Consider the following 22,044-nt stretch of genomic DNA (forward strand, 5'->3'; position numbering starts at 1 on the left):
GAGGCTGGAGAAGGATGGCAGGAGACAAATCGCTTATTCATTGTCTTCGGTCCACCCTCTCTGGGGCACCTGGTTCTGGCCGCTGTTGGCAGACAGGCTTCTGGGCTAAATGGACCTTTGATCTGACCGAGTACGGCCGTTCTTATGTTCTTATGTTCAAAAGACAAAATACAGAAAATGAATAATGAGACACACAACAGATATTGATATTTTAAAAGTATATAACATTCAACAAGACAAATCCAGAAAAAATAGCACCATAAAAACAGTTCATTGTACTGAAAAAGACTAGACTTGTTTGTGTGTATCATTTGACTGCAGCTGGCTTATGCATTTCCAGGCCTAATGATCTGATCTTTGTGATATGCTATCATGAAAATGAGTATAACTCTTCTAGCAACAGCAGAAATATTTTACAAAATATAAGATGTTTCAAAACATAAATAACTTATCTTTAGTATGTTTAAAAGGAAGTCAGTTCCAGCCAATTACATTAAAAAGTTGAATCTTTAAATAAAAGCATCTTAGTAACAATAAATTCAGCAATAGTCCAAATCTAAATATTTGTAGATTTAATGAAGTTTTTTACCTACAAGTTTGATACCTACAATAGAGGTTTAAACTTTAACTGGATTACTTGCTACATTTCACATCCTAAAGACATAAAAAGTCAAACACCAGATACATAAGAGTACTTAGAACCCACTCTATGAGCTTCATTTTGCATAGACACTCTAATTGACTATTCCTTTCCCATTTTTTTCCTCCTTTCCTTTCCCTCCCCCATCCTCTCTCTGACTCTTCTATTTAGTTGGAATCTGGACCTCTTAAACTCCATTCATCTGAAGAAGTAGGCTGTGCCCACAAAGGCTCATGACACCATCTAAATTTTTTGTTAGTGTCTAAGGTGCTGCAGGACTATTTGTTGTTTTTTAAGTTTTTTATGAAGTTTTTTGTGAGTTCTAATTTACAGCAGAAAAGCAAATTATATTTGATAAGTGGCTCTAATTGGAATTTTGGGCACTAATTCAGCACACAGATAGATGTGCTTATCTTTACTTTCTTACCAGGTTTATACCCAATTCTGCAAACACATGTATAAATCCTTAACTTTGGTCACACGAGTAGAGACTTTTCCCACAGAAAATGTTTAGCTTTCATTAAAAAAAGAAAACTCAAATCTTTTACCCCCTGACTCCTGAAAACTGATATATGTCTGCTTTTTTTTTACCACAAATGTTTAGTTTTCAGGGAGAACTGGGGTTTTTGTTTGTTTGTTTGTTTGCTTTTAGTAGTAGTAGTAGTAGCAGTATACAACCACAAGTACTAAGAAAGTAGGTCTTTTCAGTTATAATTTTTGTTTTGTCAAAAATCCAATTTTGTATCAGGAAAACAAAATTCAGTGGAAAAACATCATACTGTAACTGGAGCTTTTGCCATTCTGTACAGAAATTCTTGCTGGTTTTCTCTTTTACATCTGTAGAGGCAAGGAAAATCTGTACCAATGTGCACTGAGTGATAAGCTAAAATCCCCTAGTGGTTGATGTTAAAGATATCTTTCCAGCCTTTGCGCAATGTCTTTTATTGCTAACATCCTGTAAGGAGACAACAAAAATATTCAGATATAATAAGAAGAAATTCGAGCATTACCCCAATTTGGACCAAAACCAAACAACTGATTAGCTCTTTTGTGGGGAAGGGGGTAGTTTTTAACAAATGTCTATGCTTCTTGTAGGTCACAAGCTGAGTCAGAAATCCCTCAGGGAAGGTGTTTCTGCTCCCACATCTCCCTTGATCCAAACTTGGAAGTTCTGAAAAATCTCACAAGAAAGACATTGTCACAAGATTTCCAGCCTGTTTTTTCAACCAAACTATTTCAATATATTTCACGATCTCCTGATAAGCATCTGTTTTAGGTATTTATTGGGAACTTTGAACCTAGAGCATTTTTTACTAATCTGTCACCACAGAATGATAACATCACAGTTATCTCACATTCCTGTGACCACACAGCAAAGTCAGGGAGATAATTTATAAATCTGCAACTTCTTCATCTTGGTTTAGATAATGAGGCTACATATAAATGTAACAGGTTGTGACGTAGTGGGGGTACCTGGCTGGTTTCTATGCTGCTGGCTCTGGGGTAACCCCCACTGGCTGCAGTTGGTACCACGGCCCAGCAAAACAGGATGAGTCATTATGCAAAGGGTGTCTCAACCTGTCTGACCAGCCATCCCCCATGGAGAGGAACAAAGGAAGGTGGATGCTACCCTGGCTGGGGGCAGGGCTGGAGGAGAGTGAGTTCCTGTCTGGAAAACAGGGGAGAAGGAGCTGGAGAGGGAGCTGGGACTTCCCCATCTCAAGGGGGGCACTGAGGCCTCTTAGCCCCAGTTCCTGTAACCAGATTACATCTGTGCTGTGCTGTATCCTGGAGAAGCAATAAACTACCTCCATTCTACTGGCTGGTGGAGTCTGTTCATGTCATTTTGGGGTACAGGGGTGCAACGCGCCGTCACACAGGTACAAGCAAAAAATCAGACCTCTTCTCTGCTTTTCAAAAATATGCAAGGGATGAGCTGCTACAAACACCTTACCTTAAAAACCTCTTCTCTGATTTTTCTCGCATAAGATGCAATTGATAATACTTATATTCATTTTCAGTGTTATTGCGAAATAAGCAGAGGTTTGCAGGGAACCTCCTGTGACTAATTTTCAGTTAGAAATGGAAAACTTAAGAAATATCTAAAGGGGAAATATGAATCCACACTGTTGCCGGCAACACAAAGTCAGCAGCTTCAATGAAGTCGATGAAACTATTCCTGTCAGTCAAGGTAAGCATCTGTGCACATGTCTGCAGGATCAAGGCCTAGGCCACTGGTTTTATGGAGGCTATGTCTATACAAGAAGGCTTACAGCAGTGCTGCTGTGTTGATGCAGCAGTGACATCTCTCGTGTAGCCAACCCTAGGCTGGAGGGAAAGAGGTCTCCCACTGACATAATTAATCCACCCTCAATGTGTGGCACCAGTGGTAGCTATGTCAATGGAAGAAGCTCTCCTGCTGACTAGTGCTGTCAATGTAACTTATGTTGCTCAGGGGGGTGGAATATTCACACCCTTGTGCAATGTAAGTTTTTCTGTCAGAGGCTGTATTGTGTTCATAGCCTCTGAGTCAGAGTTGAAGTGTCCAGAAGTCATTGCCCTATGAACAATGTGTCACTGCAAAATACAAAATGAGTTGACCATCTCAGACTTCTTCTTTCTAGGCAGATCTCCAGATAGCAGCAACTCCCTCACATGCCTAGCTGCCCCACCAGGGACATGTGCAAGTGAGCTTGGTGCATCAACAGGTTTTCAAGTGGATCACTAGATGCACATCAACTCTTAACACTACACCATGGAGTTGCAGAGTTGTGTTTGGGGGGAAGGGGTGACCACCACTTTAGTCCTGCTCAAACTCCACTGAAGGAGAATGTTGCACTGCACTTGTGTGAATGTTAAAGATGAATATCTGTATATTGTTGCACTTAGTAAATGTTGCACTTAGTTTAACCGGTTAACATTTTTAAAGGGAATTTACATCTCTAGTCAATATAAACAGATTAAGAACCTAAGTTTGCATCCTTCGAAATCTGTGGGAAATCCATGGGAATTCTATCACTATGGGTAGTCTGATACAACTCATAAATATCAATGAGTAATGAAAACCAAAGCCAGAAACCTCAACAATAGACTAATTACAAAAACCTGATTAGCTTTCCTGATTAATTGAAAATAAATGAGCAAGCTCCCTGTGCATTTTCAAGACTGAATAAGCCATGTGCACTTGGAGGTAGGTAACTACTCCTTGTTGGAAAACTAATTTACTAAAATGGTAGGTTTTTAATCAGTGTAACTTTGCTATTTCTCAGAAAATAACATCATCTTGCATTCAGTCATTGTGAAACTGGGGCTCAGATTTTCATTCTAGAGTCTCACGAGTCCTCTTAGACAAGGATAACCTAAAGCTGTAAGTGGAGCAATAGTCAAATATTTTTCACTCAATTTCTTTACACTATTTCAATCTGTCTTGTTAGTAAAACAGGGAGTGATTTTTGGTTTAAAAATGTTTGCCACATGTCCATACCACAATTTCTACAAAGGAAACTGGGTCAATTATCCCTGTATTTAATCCTGCCCCTTAAATGGTGTTGATAGCTTTAAAGACTACTTTTATGTATTTATTTTGGTGGGCTGTTGTGTTATTTTTGTGGATGGTTGTTTTCAAAATATTTTTTATTTTCTCTCTAGAGATGGAAAGGAATAGAAATACTTTTCTTTTTAAAAACATTCATCAATATATTCCTCTTAATAATAAAGAAATGAAAATCTGTGTATTTCATCTGAGGACTGGTATCTAATATTAAACAGTAAAAGAATCATCTTGTTTACAGAACTTTCACAATGCTTAACACGTTTACTAGTGATTAACGTGCCTCACTGGCCAAGCTGAGTTCATTTGCCAATCTCTGAAGTTACATGTTAAACAATCCACACACAGGGAGAAATACATTACTATTAATGCAAACATAGCCATGCATTACAGACACAAAAGTGTTATCACGTCTATCATAGTTTCAGACACACCATTTATCTATCCTGCACATGTGGCTTATTAGCAAGATTGTTAGATTTTCTTGAATCATGGTCAGGAACAGTGTTCCTTATAAGCTGAGTGCTTTGACGGTCTCCTAAGAGAGATTCAGGTGCTGCTCAGCAAATTAGCAGAGCACCCACAGCCATCAGTCTGTGTTTCTATTAGTGGTACACAACCACACATGCCTTGGTGCATGTAACAACATTTATTCTGCGCATGGATGAAAAAATTTAGAGGGAACATCCGTAAGGAATCTCAAGGATGCTATGTAACTTATTTTCAAGCCTGTATTTGCAAATGTGGCATGTTGTTGGGTAGATATACTTTAAACAGTACAATCCCTTAGGATTGTATGCCAGGCTTTATTAATTTGCATATATACAATTTCCCTCATGACAGCATCATTTATAGGCCTGGGACAGATCATAATATCTGTTCCAATATTAGCTCACTCTAGGGGCCTGATTGTGCTCTCAGTTGAACCACTTTTATACAGGTTGTAAATCTACTGATGCCTGAGTTACACTCAAGTGAGTAAGAGCAATATCAGGTGCTGGTATCTATTGCTAGGGAACCCTCCAAGGAAGATTTATGCTTTTTCAGCTCGCTCTCTATGGCTTATTCAGATCTGGGCTTGGACTAATCTCAAAGCCACAATCTGACATGATAGAAACTTCTTGGGTGGTCCCTCTGGATATTTTCTCCCTTTTTCTTGTCCAGATTTTGCATTCAGCAACAGCAGAGATTAGCCGTGTCAGTACTCTCATTGATTCTGAGTCACTCGTGAAGCATGGAGATGTCACCATTGAGAAGCCCTATGATTACTGTGACTCAGAGGTGGTTAGGCTGTCACCAATACATACTCAGCAGGATGTGGAAACTGCTCTCCAGGCTTTGGGCTTCCCTATCTCTACTATGTGAAGTCCAGAAGGTCAACTGCTTTGTAATTATCTCGGAGTAATCAAGCAAGCTGGGTTGCTCTGTATTCAGAAATGCCTCTTGACACCCACCTCCAACTTTTTTCTCACAGATTACCCCGGTTCAGGGATGATCTGTGACAAATGAAGCAAGAGGGCAGACATCTGAAGTGCCAATAATGGAAGTCTTACACCAAAGCTGGTTGGTTCCCAAGTACAGATTTTTAAGAACTCTGTTGCAGTGGCTCTGGGTGGAAGGGGAAACCAACAAAGATCTTTTCCACTGCAAAATATCACTCAGCAAGTTTATTTTAATTGGTATATAATTGAGGATTATCAGGCTATTTCTGCTTAGTAGGTGGTCTAAAATCTTCCCATTGAGAGGAATATTTTGGACGACAAGACTGATCATGTTAGGGATGGGCTTCCTTCTTCAGTAGTCACATTCCAAACTCTTGTCTGCTCTACTAGAGTTTCAGCCATTGATGCTCCTTAGGCACTAGAGTTATTGCGAGAACTTCATCCCACAACCTGTGCTTTGGATCCAGGGGATCCATGTCTTTTCTGACTGCTAAAAGCCAGTAGAGAAGTACCGGGTCCCTTATGTGTGCAGATTATCAAGACCTCTTATAGAGAGGGCAGCCTGCCTATGACTCACCCAAAAGAAGCTCAAGTGTGGTGACTTTGTGGGCAAGCTGCAAAAGACAGCTGTTTGAGAGGCCAACTAGAGAAGACCTCCCACAGTGATGCACAGGACCGGTGGTTGGCTGTCTGGTCAACCAAAGTCCTATAGAACGACTCAGTTTTGCTGAGGTTAAAATAATTGTATTTATTTCATGATTAATTACAGAAGGATGCCTATAGCCTGCGATGGGCATCTTTATTAATTTTAAACTACAGTATATACATAAATATTACTATATTAGAATTAAGAAAAAAAATAGAGCCAAAGACTGAGCTATACGTGGGTCACTCTCAAAGGCTCATCAAGGAGCTACACAGAATGTTCCCTCTAAATTCTCCAGGGGATCCAGCCAGCTGAGGCAGTGAGCAACCAATCTCTGGAGCCTGGATTACCTCTCACTTCGGCCAGTGTCAATCAGGAATAACTCCATGGAAGTTAATGTCCCTTCCCCAGAGTAGATCCTTTACAAAATGGCAAAGGGGATTCATCTCTGAGCTAAAAGCAAGGGAGCTGATATGGTAGGGCAGAGAGGGATGAATTGCACCAGTCACAAGGGAGGTGCAGAGTTAGCTACACCAGTTTCATACCCAAATCCTGGGCAGCAGAACTCCCAGCACAGGGCATTCCTTCACTCTGTTTCTCACTAGGGTTGCCAGACAGCTTAACAAAAAATACCGAACAACACCCCTCCCCCCAAAAAATGAGAAAAATTCTGTTGAGGAAAAAAGGGAGGGGGGCAAAGTTGTTGTGCAAAGGAAAAAAGGACCTTGAGAGTTGTTAAACCAAAAACAAACAAACAAACCAAAAAAAACAAACAAGAGAACAGCGTGATCCCTTTAAAAAATGCTTTGCTTTTGAGGTGTCTTGGCCCTAACAGGCTGCCGGCAGCCACCCACCATCTTGCCTCCCTGCACCAGGCCAGACAGCTCCCCTGCAGAACCTAGGATTTTCGCCTCCTGGCCAGGAAAAAATTAGAAAATACTGAACATTTTAGGTGTCTGATATTTTCTGAATTTTTTTACCGGACAGGAGGCGAAAATACCAGACTGTCTGGTTCCACACCGAACACCTGGCAACCCTATTTCTCATTGCTGCGATGACCACTGGGGCTGATCTGGTTCCACCCATCTGCCCCGGAATAGCGGACACGCAAAGTGTTCAGCTGAATTCTCCCTACAGAGGGAGAAGCATGTCCCAAGACTTGACCTTGCATACTCCCCAAGAGATTGTTCTCTGTGGCCAATAGACTGTCAGCCATGCAGCATCTTCCTGCATGTGTAAGTGCTTGAGATAGAAAGGAAAGCCTCATGAAACAGCAATATTTGGATAACCAAAGTTTTTATTATAATAAATAACAATGAAAGAGATCTCAAATAAGCAGCTCCTTCAAATGTATCATTCTATAAATATTATAGTAACAGTGTACACTAGACCATATTTCATGTAAAAAGGCTCATACATTTTCATAAATAACGTCACACTATTATTTATATAAATAAATGCACTCTATAATTATTGCCATTCAATAAATTAGCATTAAATATTAAAATATTGTCAATACTTTTTTGCTAAAAGCACCAGAAATACTTGTTTTCTAGAAAAGGATAAATGTAATAAAAAGATAGCAACATTTCCTAGGAAAATGTTCAAGTTAAAGACAATGGGACAGATGCAAGCATGCATCACTGCATAGCTTTCAAAATATCCACTTGTGCTTGTGCACATAGACTCCAATCAACAAAATGAATAAGAATCTGCTTAAATTCCATTTACTTCAAAGGGACTTAACTATGCTTTTTAGTTAACTATACTTTGTTGAATGGGAGCCATAATGGAGTTTTCTTTTTCAAGATACATCCTATGTAACTTGCCCATATTAAAATATGGCCTGTGGTATATGGCACAGTTATATAACTAACATTCCTATGCGTGTGTCTTCTGAATAGATAAATGATTTGCACCATAGTGGTTTCCTGGAGGTTCTTTCAGTTTTTCTTCTTGTTTCCTCCCTTAGCAGTAACTGTTCTCTTCGGTGCTTCAGTGCATGCATTTTCCATGTAATCAAAGAGCAAATCCAGCTCCCCGATTGCTTTGTTCTTTCCACTCTGTCCCAACTATATATATAGAAAAAAAAATCTTTAATGTCTCATTATGTCACCAAGGATCAAGATCAGAATACAGTATTTGTATAGAAATAGGGCTAAATCCTGCTCCTTTTATTCTTACAAATAATTCTGTTAATGTCAGCTGACCTCAAGATGGAAACTACCTAATCCAAACCATGCCAATGCTGGATTGTTTTCTACAGGCTATATTCTTTTGTCCAGTTACATTTTAAATTATTCTAGGGATGTATCAAGTGAACACAAAAATCACACAACATATAACAGTACTAAGGTTTGGTTTACAGTGCTTTTAATATGACATCTGAGGAAATCATCCCTAACTGCGCCAAGAAGTCCAGCCTAAAGTCTCTTTCCGATAAAAGATCACATTGTGCACTAGAGTAGCCATGTCACAACTGGTGGAGGAAGTTCTTAAGTTTTAAACCTCCATTTATTTTCTTTTAGAGTTAAAAATTGCAATCACTTATCTGTAACATTAAATAATTGCAAATGGTGATATCTCTATTACAGTTTTCATATTATTACAAGCTCAGTTTGGCCAATATAGAATATATGGTGCATGTTACCATTAAGAGGGACACACTTTCATTGCAGCATTAACAAACACAGGTCCCAATCCTGCCAGTGCTGATGCACATGAGTATTTTTTATGCAAGTAAGCAATCTCCTAACATCAGTGGAATATTCACATGCAGGATTAGGGCTACAGATAAGACAGTTTCTCCATGCCAAAACTCTTACAATCTAAATAAACAAGACAAAGGAGAAACAAAAGTGTCCCTAGTCCGCCTATCTCCACTGCAGCCTTCACCCCTTAAATAATCTCTGCTCTCGTTAGAACAGTGTTTCTTAAACTGTGTTTCATGTTCCAGTGTGACACGAGGCAGTCGGATGTGTTCCGCGAAGAACAACAGAATCCTCGGTGTTCCTCATAAAAAAAATTGTTCTTTGGTGTTCCTCGGTCTTAAGAAGTTTAAGAAACACTGTTTTAGAACATTAGCTTCTCAGCTATATTTTTTTTTGCGGGGGGGGGGGGACAGGGACGTTAGTTATTTTTTGTTTTGTTTTGAGTTTGGGGTTTTTTTGCTGCATTAAACTGATAGTTTTGCATTACACATGAGCCAACTGAAATGTTTTTGCTTATACAACATTTGTCATAGCTGATAATGGGCCTGATCCAAAGTCTTTTGGAGTCAACAGAAAGACCCCAACTGGCTTCAGTGGGTTTTGGCTCAATCTCAGCAGTGCTACTGGAACAACAATGAAAAATTATGACCTGGCCAATTAGGCCAGTTCATTAATCTGTTAGCCTTAAATTCAGCAAGTATGTCATTTGTAATAGCTACTTGGGGGCCTGGCACTAGTCTTGTTAAAACAAACATACCTGTTTGATTTTGTCTCTCATTTGTTCCAGGTTCCTTTCAATATGTTCTCTGTGTCCTGAAAATTTCTGCAAAACAAAAGCCCATGATTTGGTTGGTGAATGTGCGACAGTGCGGTTTTTCTGTTTCACACCTTTCTATTAATGTACTGTATTTGATTTCACAACCCTAAATTTGGGTATCTTGATCTGAGGTTTCCTTTGATTTCAGCACCCAGTGAGTGGTCACCTTGCCACTGCAGCACACTGCCATGGTTACACTTGAAATTCATAAGCCAGCTGAGAGCAGAAGAAAGGATGGGAACCAGAAGAGAGAAGATGCAGGAGAAGTAGGGGAGGAGGAACAGGCAGGGTTTATAGAAATGTGCCATACTTACACAGCCACTTAGTTCTGTGGTCAGTGCTGCTAAGAACTGGGCCACCTCATGGATGTGTGGATAATAGTTCTTAGGCGCAGGGAGAAGTACTTCATCCACTATGATCTTCACTACCTTCTTCATCACATAGCAGCGATTAGTCTCCTGCAAAACACAAAGTAGGAGGGTCACACCAAATAATAATACACCAATCAATGCTGCTTAGGCAGCTGGCTCCCTGCAGCATATGTAAAGCTCACCTGGACGTTAATGTACAGCTGCTGTCCAATTAGCCTGTTGTCTGTGTCTTGGTCCGAGAGCCTAGCCTGCAAGGCAGAAAGGAAGTGTCAGAGGGAGATAGGAGACCTAATTTTTTTTAGAAAATGGACAGTATTCTACAGCCGTAGTGCAGGACACTACAATTGACACCCTGCTTTGAGCAATAGCTGCAAGCATTGGGGATTATACCTCAGAGGGGACCCAGAGGGAGAGGGAGAAGGCTGAGCCTACTGAGGAGAATCAGAAGAGGTTAAACTCTAACAAGGAGCTTGCTAGTTATTTCTAGAGGTCTGCCCGTGCCCAGCAGTGAATGAGGCAAGGGAGAGAGAAATGAAAATTCTTGTTTCAAAATTTGCCAGCCCAGGGAAAACAAAAGAAGTTTAGTAGAGCGCACAATAGTGCATTAGAAATGAGCAGTGCTTCACCGATGGGTTATCCCTCCACAGACTGCTGAGGGATTTGCAGTGGGTTTTGGTTTCACATAGCGATGTACTTAGCCCTAAGCATACTCTACCCCCCCCTCTGAAAACATCACTGCAGCATGAGTACATGTCCATGTAGGTCGAGGGAAGGGAACAGAAAGAAAGTGGAATATGGAAGAGGAGACCCATGGCAACAGAGAGGAGAAAGGGCACCGTAATAGATAGATTACTATACCAGTTTGGCCAACGTGTAGGTGCGATTCCTGATGTAGGCCTGCTGGAAGTTGATCTTTCTGAGTCTGCAGGAGTCACTGGCAGGAGCAACTCCTGCTCTTTTTGAAGGCATGGGGAGGGCCAAGAGAAGGAGAGGGAGACAGCAGCAGCAGAAAAAGATCCATGCCAGGGAGCACCTCATCCAGTTCTGTAGGGACATCATGGTTCAAAATCCAAGTAGTTAGTTCAGCTGGGCCGCAGCTACAGAACTCTGCACTGATGAGAAAGAGAGACAGCCATCGTCAAAGAAAGAGCGAGAGAGACTGAGTAAGACAAAGCAAGAAAGGCAGGTAGACTTCAAATCTTACCTTTGCCGCGATTCTAGTTGTGCTGTGCAGGAGTCTAGGTGCATCTTATATAGACCCACCAGCATCTTTTTCCTGGGTGTCTGCTCGTGAATTAAAGATGACATCAGCAAGTCTCTTACTTTCCAGCATCCTCTTCTGAGAACAACCACCACCAAAACCCACACAGAACACAACCACAAGGGCTTTGCACTCTTCCGTTTCTTATAAAAAGTAACCCCATCTTTAATGTTGGGTTAGGCAGGGGCTTTTCCTGCGAATTGTTGAATTTACACAGATGTGAACCCTGGATGTTTTTTTGAAAAAATATTTATTGTAAAGTTGGCAAGTTTTGTGACCTGTCTTGATCATAAAGCCTCAGTTCACACCACAGATCAATTTTAAGCTTGATTCAATTTTGTAAACACTTTCTATATTTATACTTATTAATTATTTGTATTACTGCAGCACCAAGAGACATTAGTGGAGACAGGGGCCCCATTGTGCTAGGTGCTGTACAAATACACATAGTCAGATGCTGTCTCTGCACCCAAAAGCTGGGGTTCATGCATCTGCCTGGAGTCCTACTGACATCAATGGAGTTTTGCCTATGTCCCAAGGCAAAACTCTTTGAAAGATCAGAGTCTAAATATGACCAATACAGTAAGATTTCATTTATCAGACCTCTACATGTCCCCAGATCCCCATTTTCCAAAACAGAAACATGTCCTACAGTGAGCATCATTTGCACTGAACAGCCGTACATTGGTACAACTGCTTATCTAAATGAATTCTGTGTTCTTCATTCTAGTCAAGTAAACCAGGCTCTTCAGAGCACAAATACTACACTTTGTGCTTAATATAATGGGGGAAGAGAGGAAAAGGCAGGATAAGGGGGGTTATAACTTTCTGTAAAATTAATATTAGTCTAAGTCAAATGATAAGAAAGATGTGTTATTATTATTATTATTAGACACCAACAACATGCACAAGTAATGAATATTGAGATTGCAAGTTCCTCAGGATATGGACAATTTAAGGCCTCAATCCTGCAGCTAACTGTGCGGGGGGGGGGGGGGTTATCGCTGTAACTGGGCTAAGGACTAGGGGAATGCTGTTTGTGAGTACAGTCACTGGGAAATTGAGGGGTAAAGGACAGACACAGGTTAGACACAATCAGCTGGGAGAGCAAAGGGGGAGTTAACTTAGGTTATGTTTTATTTTTAATATAATGTTGTGGATGGGAAGGGCACTTAAATATGAGTTAATTATAGTCCTAGACTGAGGAAAGGAAGGAGGGAATTAGAAGATGGGAGGACTTGAGGATTTGGCTACCCAATGGCTAAACCTAGAAGCCAAAGCATGGTCTTAGAACAATAATGGCATATTCTCTCCTTGGTGATACAAACCCGAGTTTGATGGTTTTGCCCTACAGCAATTGTGGAGGAATTCAGGACAACTGGAAGTTCTCAGAGGCCAAATTAGCAAAGAATGGAAAGGACAGTCTACCTATTGGCCAGCCACTTATAGAAGAAAGGTGAGAGACTATAACCTACTAAACTAGCAACAATCACAGTATTAATTCACCTCAAGTGACTGAATTTTTCCTTCCCTATTACAGGCTCCCAACCAAGAACATGGCCCCAAGTTCTCGGACTTTCAAGAGACTACTACTGCCCTCCCACAAAGAGCTGGTGGTATAACTGTGGGAAACCTGAGCACATTCAACAGAATTGCCCTATGATGGAATGCAACTCTATAAGATGCCCCTTACATCAAGCATGGGAGAATCCAAATCTGTCATTAAAACTTGCCCCAAGGTAGCTGATGGCCCTGAGAAAAAGAGAGCCAAACATGGAGGAAGAATTGATAGAATTGCCTATCCTGGGCAGTGATCCTGAGATGCAACTGAGAACATCTTTGGACCCTCCTGGGAGGATAATCTGTTTACTGCCCAGGCCCTCTCAGACACAAGAAAAGACTCCCGAAGATGCCTAAGACTTAATTGTCCATCACTCAGTCTGATCTTTTTTACTTTGACGTCTCAAGTACGTCCCAGGGCTCAAATAGACAGCAAAAGAAGTCTTCAATGGAGGACAAGCCTGGGCCTGTGCTGGAGGCAATTCCATGGGGTGCGTCTACACAGCAGTGTCATTTCAGAATAACGGACATTATTCCAAAATAACGTATTGCACATCTACACAGCAAGCCTGTTGTTTCAAAATAAAATAAATTCAAAATAATGAGGTTCTTACTCCAACTCCTGTAAACCTCATTGCACGAGGAGTAACAGTTAATTCAAGGGAAGGGTTTTGGATTGGACTACCACATCTGCTTGCGATGAGTTAATTCAGGTGACCGGCATATTAAAATGGTGACCAGCTGCAAATATGCTAATCAAGCACAGGATATTTAAATCCCGCGCTTCATTAGTAACTTCAGTATGCTTCATTTGCCTCCCTCGTTCGAACTAGGGGGCAAGTGTAGACATACCCAGAGTGCTCTATTTCAAAATAGGTGCTGTGTAGATGTGCCCAAATTCAAAATAAGCTATTTCAACTTAAGCTACACAAATAATGTAGCTCAAATTGCGTAGCTTATTTCAAATTTAGCACTGCTGCATAGGTGTACCCAGGGAGCCTAGAGAAGAACTTTCTCAAAGGTAAAGCCTGAAGAGGGAACATCCCAACTGTTCGTAGGTTATCCCCTAGCTATGGATGCCGCAGAGCCCTTTCACAACCTAGACGCAGTATCCTGAGTGGCACCCTTGATGCTGTGGCTACTTAGCATGACAACCAGACACTCCAGGAATGTTTCAACCAACTACTCAAAGTCCACAGGCTGGTCACCACTCAACGTTCATCTCATTAGATTCCCTGCTTTGAATTATGGAATGTGATTTTTTTTTATACAAAATAGAGAGACATCCCCAAACTAAAGAACCCAGATTTCAAATCGTACTGTCAAAGTCAACCTGGCAAGAGCTCCTAGGCTTCCCCTTATTCTTCCCACTGGACACTGAGGTAGGGTGAAAACCCAAGAATGACTATTGTCCCGATTAGTTTGGCCAGGAATATATAAAGAGGTAGCCATTTTCTTTTTATCAAGGATCAGGGCTGGGCCCCCAGAATTCCCCTAATTTCAACTGCCTTTGAGAGGGTGGGGACTGATATAATATACCCTCCGGAGAAATGCATCCAAAGTCACACATTTATTTTGGTACTTGGGGATTATGTTACTTTATATCTTGAGGTAATTCCTTTATAAATACCATTGCCTCACCCTACAGTGAGAGCTATTTCAAGTTTTTTCTTTGGGTGGCCTTCCATCAGAAGTCATCACTGATCAAGAGATGAATTTCATGTCCTGGGCAATGTTCCCTGAAAGCGGAATGCTTGAGCAGCCACCCAGGAGAAATTCAAATGCCGCCCAGCTGATTACCAGAGCACCCCAGCTAGCAACATGTATTTCTATTGATGATGCACATCCTCACATGCCTCTGTGCACATAAAATGTATTACACTCATGGCTGGAAAAAAATAGAGGGAACACTGGTCCTGGGTGCTCCAACAGGTTACAGCACTGTTGAAAGTATGAACACTCTGGAGCTCAATACACTTTCTCTAGACAGATAATCTGGAAAAGTGGTTCAATAAGCCCTTCAAGAACATGCTAATTAATCTTCTGGGAACGGAGGTCAAAGACAGCTGTTCCTTTATCATTTCTTTGAAAGGTAAGAAGTCCGCAGTTCTCCAACGACTTCTCCCCTTTCAAACTTTATTAAGGGAAACAGCTTTGAGAAAGAGTAGACTTGGTTAGGAAGTTTTGAGAATCTCATCCCCATTCATTCTACCATTGTCTTCTAATATGTCATTCAAATGAGGGAAAAGTTAGAAAGTTTGAGCCAGCTGAAACCTCTCTCATGCCCAATAGACCCAAATGTGACAATATCATTTCTGGAAGCTTGAGTTATCCTACTCCTTCTCTACTCATACAACAAGCTCCTTCCAGATGGTAGGACCTGTGTGAAGTGCTCCATTGGGTGGGACCAATAGATTACAAAATGTATTGCCCAAACCAGCAAAACCACATTTATTATGTAAATGTATTAAAACCCTGGGAATGGGGGGTTAAAGAGAGCCTTCATCCACCTGGAGGAGAAAGAAGAGGATCTGGATCTTCAGCTCCCAAAGGCTACATCTACACTGCACTGTTATTTCGGAATAAGCTGTTCTGAAATAGTTATTCCGAAATATTTTATTTCAAAGTAGAATGTGTATACTGCAGGGAAGCCTCAAAATTAGTCTGAGACAGGCTTCCCTAATGTAGATGTACTATCTCGATTTAGAGCCCCACAAGGAATAACTTAGAATGGCCCTGATGAGGGACTATTTCGAAATAGCAGAAGTGGAGCATCTATACACGCCTTATTTTGAAATAGCTATTTTAGAATAGGTGTTATTCTTCATAGAATGAGGTTTACAGAAGTTGGAATAAGCTGTCCGTTATTTTGAAATTATTTAGAAATAACTGAATAGCTGTGTAGACGCTCGCATAGTTATTTCAGAATAATGGTCATTATAGGTATACCCTAAGAGGGCTAAAACTGGGACAGAATAGGATGTCTGTTCGGGAGAGGCTGTCTAATGGACAGAGAAGACAAATACACAATGTCCTGGGAGATTACAAGGAGATGTTTCCCCCACTCCAGGGAAAAATCTTGTTGGTGATTTGCCACAGCCACATATGGCTGGTGCCAAGCCCATTAGGAAGTCATATTATATCCCAAAATGTGTAAAACTCTGGTTAATTCAGGAAGTTCAGGAAATGTAAAGATAACTGAGGGGTTTCATTGCCCCTGGTGTATTCTGATGATTTTGGTACGAACACCAGATAGAACTTTGTTTTTGTGTTTCCAGCAGATAAACATCATTTCTGACCTTGATACATATACAGCATCCTAAGTCAGTGATTTGCAGAATCACCTCAGTCAACCCCACTCTATCATTAGATCTAAGAACTAATGGAAAACTCCCCTTACTCCCAGCTCCTCAAAAAATAAAATCTTTTCTACCTTAGTGGGCCTATTCCGATTTGTTACCATTCCTTTGGGTTGCGTGTAATTCTGACCACCTTTCAAAGGCTGATGTTTGGCCATAACACCCGATACAATTGCTATACCGTGACCTGCCTAGATAATGTGTTTGTCTGTCCACGCACCTCCAAAAGAAGGTGCAAACCCAAAGAAGTGCATGGTGGGAAAATGGGAAAAGAAATGTTTGGGGGTATTAATAGGGAACAGTAATGTCCAACTCCTAGTGGACAAAATTGAGATCTTTGCAAACACCACTGCATACAAAAAACTAAAAAGCAAGTCTAGGCCTTTCTAGGGCCAGGAAAGTACCATAGCAAATTTGTGCCCAACTTTGCCTCATTAGCAGTACCTCTGACTGACTTTGTTAAAAAATTAGCCCCTCAGCAAGTTACATGATCCCCATTTGCAACCAAACATTTCAAAAATTAAAACAGATTCTTTGCAGCAAGCCAGCATTGCACATCTCTGACTTCTCTCGAGAACTCAGTCTAGAAAAAGACAATTGAGGTGCACCTTTACACAAGTAGAAAATCCTTAGACTGGGAAATCCAGTACTCTATCCTCAAGAACAAATGGCTGGCTTTACATGGGACCGGAGATACTTCCTGGTTGGAGCATCTTTTGTCTTAGTCACTGACCATGCAGCACTAAGGTAGATCTAAACTACGAAGGACTCAAATGTCTATATGAGATAAGTTGGTACTTAATTAGTTATTCAGCCTTCCCAATTTCAAATAGTGTACTGGCCCAGGAAGGCAGATTTCCTTCCAACAACCAAAGAATTCAGAGGGGCTCTGTGGTGTGTGTTCATACAGGGTCACTCAAATGGTGCAGGAAGATATATCAAGGGGATACTGTTGCTCTGAGCCAAAGGCCTGAAACTGGCTTGCTTATTGATTAGCCCAAACTGCTGCATCTAGAAATGAATTAGCTTATCCTTATAAAAGAGGGCAGCAAGAAATGAAGAGGGAAAGACTGAAACTTTGTCCAAAAGGCTTAGGGCCAGGAGGCCATGATCCCACTGGGCTGCTACTGGAACTACTGCTGAAAGGAATTGCTCCAGAGCCTAATGGACAGGAGGGAGGCTTGATGGCATCTAAATTTACTGGTGTGAAGAACAGACTTGGTGACGGCACTGTTTGGTCTGCATGGGCTTTTGAGGGAAGCGTCTACAAGGTTTTGAGGAACCCTAGAAACTGCTTCCCTGGGTTCTTTGAGTGAGCTCTGGTGGAAATGCCTCAGGAACTAAGCTGCTCAGAGTCAAAGCAAGAGCAAAACCTGATCCAGTGGGAGGAGGGTGCTATAAGACAGGCAGCATGCGAAGCAGCAGGTAGGAGAGTAGATAAAAAGCTCCAAAGAGGGAGGTTAGGTATGAAACTCAAGTTCAGGTTTCCTTCTTAAACCACTCGCCTGTTACTAATTGTTATACGATAGCCAACTCTATGTGCCTTAGTAAGGCTCTGGTGGTCTTCTTTCATCTTTCCATCCACCACTGACAAGAGAATTGCCAGGAACCAACCATAGTCTCTGGAGAGTCCGACATCCTTCCTTCGTGGTAGTAACTACAGATCCTTTGGCTTGGCATGTTTTCTCTGATCTAACAAACAACCTACCCTCTCCATGAGCATGCCAAACAAGGACTCCAGTTTTGTCTGCACTCTTCTCTCTAGGTTTGAGTGCTTATGGGCTAGATTCATCTGCTGTGTGAGTGACTCCATTGACTTTAGTGGAATAGTACCCACCTACACCAGTGGTGAATTTGATCTTACTTCAGGCAGGTTTTTTTTTCCTTTCTGCTGAAGTCTTTGAAGGCACAGTACCCCATGGCTTTAGGCATTGTTTCATTATATATACCGTTGACAAATGTGTGTGAAAAATGCTAACATTCAGCTGTAGTGGCAAGTTACACATGTCCACCCCGATATAGCACAGGTGTAAATGAAGAAATGAGGTACAAGGCAGTGAAGAAATGGCCCTAAATTTTTCCTTCACCAGTGCTTTCATGTAGTGATTGAAGGTTTAACCTTCCCCTTTTTTCCATCTGTCTTATCTTACATAGCTAATTGCAGACTTGGACATATGATTGAGACCTGCATTTACAACACTGATGGAAAAGAGAGGCTCATGAAAAAGCATATCATTCCCTGGCTACACTATAATCTCTTACTAATGAGCCCTCCAAAGAGTGAATCTGCTTCTTGTAAAAGCTTTTTTGCACCACATCTGACACCATAGTCATCCTCCTTTGCTCCTGAGATCATAAATCTTGGGAGTATCTAACTCAAGTAAGAGGATCCATGGTAACTCTGTTGAAAGAGCAAAAACCACTTTGATCCTCAGTAAAATATTCTTCATAACATTTTTTGAAAAATCAGCCCCAATAACTATACTAAAACTGCACAAGATGAGCTTTCATGTCCTTAACCTCACTTTTTCCAATGACATCTTAGAATTAGAAGTGTCCCCCGTGACTGACTCCCAGTGATAATTCTTTAAGTGTAATTACGTATGGAGTTTCCCTAATACACTGGGAAACCGATGTGGTTTCACATTCTCGACAATGACTTACTAACCCATATATCGTTTTGGGGGAAGACTGGAAGTTTACATCACTTTAGCCCCTAAAGCCACAAAAGCTTCCTCCTTGCTTTTCAATCAACCCACAGGTAAAGAACTAACATTTGTACTTTGATGTACATCTATTATGCATATTATCAGGACTGTCATGTAGGAATTGGCTCGTAGCTGACTAGGCATAAGTTAGGGAGATTCAGTCCTCCCTAATTCTTAGGCTCATCTTCAGCCCAAAACTTATGTACTCCAGCAGTGCATGAAGAATATGAGTTTCACCCATTTACTATGGTTATAACACTTCTAGTTTCTCTTGTAGTACTGGGGTTCTTCTAAAAATTGACTTGTCTCTGACTTTAAATTGGTGCAGATATGTAATTTCGAGGTAGGTTAAAGAAAGATGCTACTTAAATATAATAATCTAAAGGTTTTCGTCTTAAAAGGGTCATGTTTTGATACTTTTAAAATCATAAACAAACTGTTAACCAATTGTGGGATAAACTTTAAATAGCCTTATATGGCTGGTTTTTTAAACATTCTTATTCTTCTATCAAAACCATTGTGATCAATATGGTCTCAACAGAAGACTACACTGAACCAGCTTTGCATATCTCTATATGGGTGCTACACATATTGTTCTGCTAGATGTCATAATAACTTCCATAGTAGTTACATGAAAATTCAACACAATTTGCAAACAAATAAAATAGTATTGTTTACTTCAGTGGTGCTACAACAGGCATGAGTCTAGTCCATTATCCAATGACAGTAATCATCCACAACTGTATTGCTGTACAACTGTAATGTATAAATAAGAGTAGTTAATTCAGACCTGCTGTAGTAGGAGCTATCCCTCTACAGAAGTAGAGGCTTACAAACAGAAACCAGAATATCTCATTGCACCTGTTTATAATTTTATGGTAGATAAGTTCTAAACCATTATCGACTATTCCGCCATATACACGATTCCTTTGATTTTAAAAAAATGTATAACCAAGTTCTAGCATGCTAATTATGAGATACTGTTGATCTATTTAATGACCTACATATATCCAACTCTTGAGAAGTTAGGTCAGGTGTACTGAAATTTCTGTATTTCCTGTTGCGTGGTGGTGGTGGTTGTTCTAACTTGCAAGACAGTGACTCAGTGACTTGGCAAAGTAGAATTACTGACATATTATGCAAAAAAACCATTGTTAATGGGAGTACAAATTTTCAAAGCTGTGTTAAAAGCTGAAGTTCAGTGATGCCTTAATAATGCTCTAGCTGAGTTTATTCAGTTGAATAGGCCTTTGAATAGGTCCGACATATGTGAAGCAATAATAATTTTTAAAAACAGTATGTAAATATCAGAGGAAAACGTACAATTGAAACATACAAAACAAATATGGCTATTTAGTTGCTGATAGGGCATTTGTTAGAGTCCTCTTCAGAAGAATAGGATGGACTACAACAGATGTAAGCAGATTAAAATAAAGAGTAAAGTTAAGACTCAAACTCCCAGTGGGTATGTGCGATTAAAAAATAAGCCAAGAGGTAAATTGAAAAATAAAAGTTTCTTGTCAATTACCTCCATTCAATGTAAGTAAACTTACAATAGAAATATTTAGAGTATTAGATCCTTCACGCACACTGCTGAAGAACCCTATCTATCTCCAGAGGCTCTTAATAGTCATGTCATACAAGGCAACTTCAGCTGTTGTCTTTTCTCCCATCTGAGGCCTTCTCTCCATTAGAAGGAGTTTGCCAGGGTAGCTATATTGGTATATAGATACACTAGCAAGCCCTCTTATTAGAGGCACAGTTTATTGGAGCCAAGCTTAGATATATGTAGCACGCTTACTATGTCCTAAGCAACAGCTGTCTCATAGCAGCCAAAGAAAACGTTTCCTAGAGCTCCCAAAGCTGCCATGCCTTGCACTCCTTACTATTTTATGCTTTTAACAGAAAACATTTGAAATTGTGCTTTCCTCACTAGATATGTGGAAGAGCAAATCATTAGCTGCAGGGTAGGTGGCTGTACTGTATTACAAAATGCTAAACAGAATTCTGCAGAGTTCTCATCTCCTGAAACTGAAATTAACTTGTTAAGGTTAGAATAATTGCATGGGATCAGGATGCTAATTTAAGACACTTCTATTGAAACACTTCTTGCAAGAAAAATTAATCTGTGACAATCAGTAAAAAAAAAATGGCAGAGCAATTTAAATCCCAATTCACACTTTCCTTTATCAGTCATTTGTATTTGAATAGCAGAATTATTTTGTTCCAGTCTACCCTGTTAAAACTTGGCTAACCCACTTAACAGCAAAACTTCCATTTAATGACGACTTGGACTCTTTGCCTATATTTTAATCACATTCTACAAACAGCTGAGATACTCAAATGCCGAGCATGAAGCAGAAATCCGGGGATTTAGGTAACTCTAATAATTTGATGTCAAGCAACGAAGTTGCCTATTTTCAAAGGAGACCCTGTTACCAAAACTCTTTTTCAAGTAGCTTATTTTCCTGGATAACATAGCTAGCATTATAGAATTACAGCTCCCACAGAAGGAATAGATGGAACCAGTTAACACTTTTCCTGCCCAGCATACCTACATATCTGTCAGGGTGCAGTAATTCCAAACCATGCTTAGACAATGTGGAGAGAGAGGGATTTGTGAATAACTGAGAAATCCAGTGATTGAGACAACCAAGCTACTTGCTAATCATCCATCTTCTTGCAACTATAATACATAGGCAGCAGTAACTTAATATAGATAGTGTAATGGATAGTCTATGGCTGAGAACTTTACTGCACAATTTACTTGCTGCTTCAGAATTATAATTTTGCATCTAAATTTTCAAAATGTCTGGTTCTGGCATTACAATACTCTTTCAGCTTAGAAAGTTAACTAATGTAGTGTGACAGCCTGAATCAATGCCTACACTGCAATTACCCTATTCATCTCAGTGAGGCACTAATCAGAGAATGACAAATGTCAACATGAAGAGCTGATCTACCATGTAAAGTTAGGTT

At 40.4% G+C, this 22,044-nt stretch overlaps 1 protein-coding gene across 1 annotated transcript; it reads right to left on the minus strand.

Annotated features, from left to right (window-relative positions):
• Positions 1 to 8,128: 8,128 nt before the first annotated feature.
• IL22 (interleukin 22) lies at positions 8,129 to 11,681 on the minus strand. Its single transcript, XM_006121602.5, has 5 exons — positions 11,036 to 11,681; positions 10,360 to 10,425; positions 10,121 to 10,264; positions 9,747 to 9,812; positions 8,129 to 8,350 (listed from the first exon to the last, which is right to left on the minus strand). The coding sequence occupies exons 1-5, from the start codon at positions 11,234 to 11,236 to the stop codon at positions 8,222 to 8,224; spliced, it is 606 nt and encodes a 201-aa protein (XP_006121664.2). The 5' UTR covers positions 11,237 to 11,681; the 3' UTR covers positions 8,129 to 8,221.
• Between the last annotated feature and the right edge of the window lie 10,363 nt (positions 11,682 to 22,044).

Source organism: Pelodiscus sinensis, chromosome 1 (genome assembly GCF_052426305.1).
Source record: "Pelodiscus sinensis isolate ZL-2025 chromosome 1, ASM5242630v1, whole genome shotgun sequence".
Classification (NCBI taxonomy): domain Eukaryota; kingdom Metazoa; phylum Chordata; order Testudines; family Trionychidae; genus Pelodiscus; species Pelodiscus sinensis.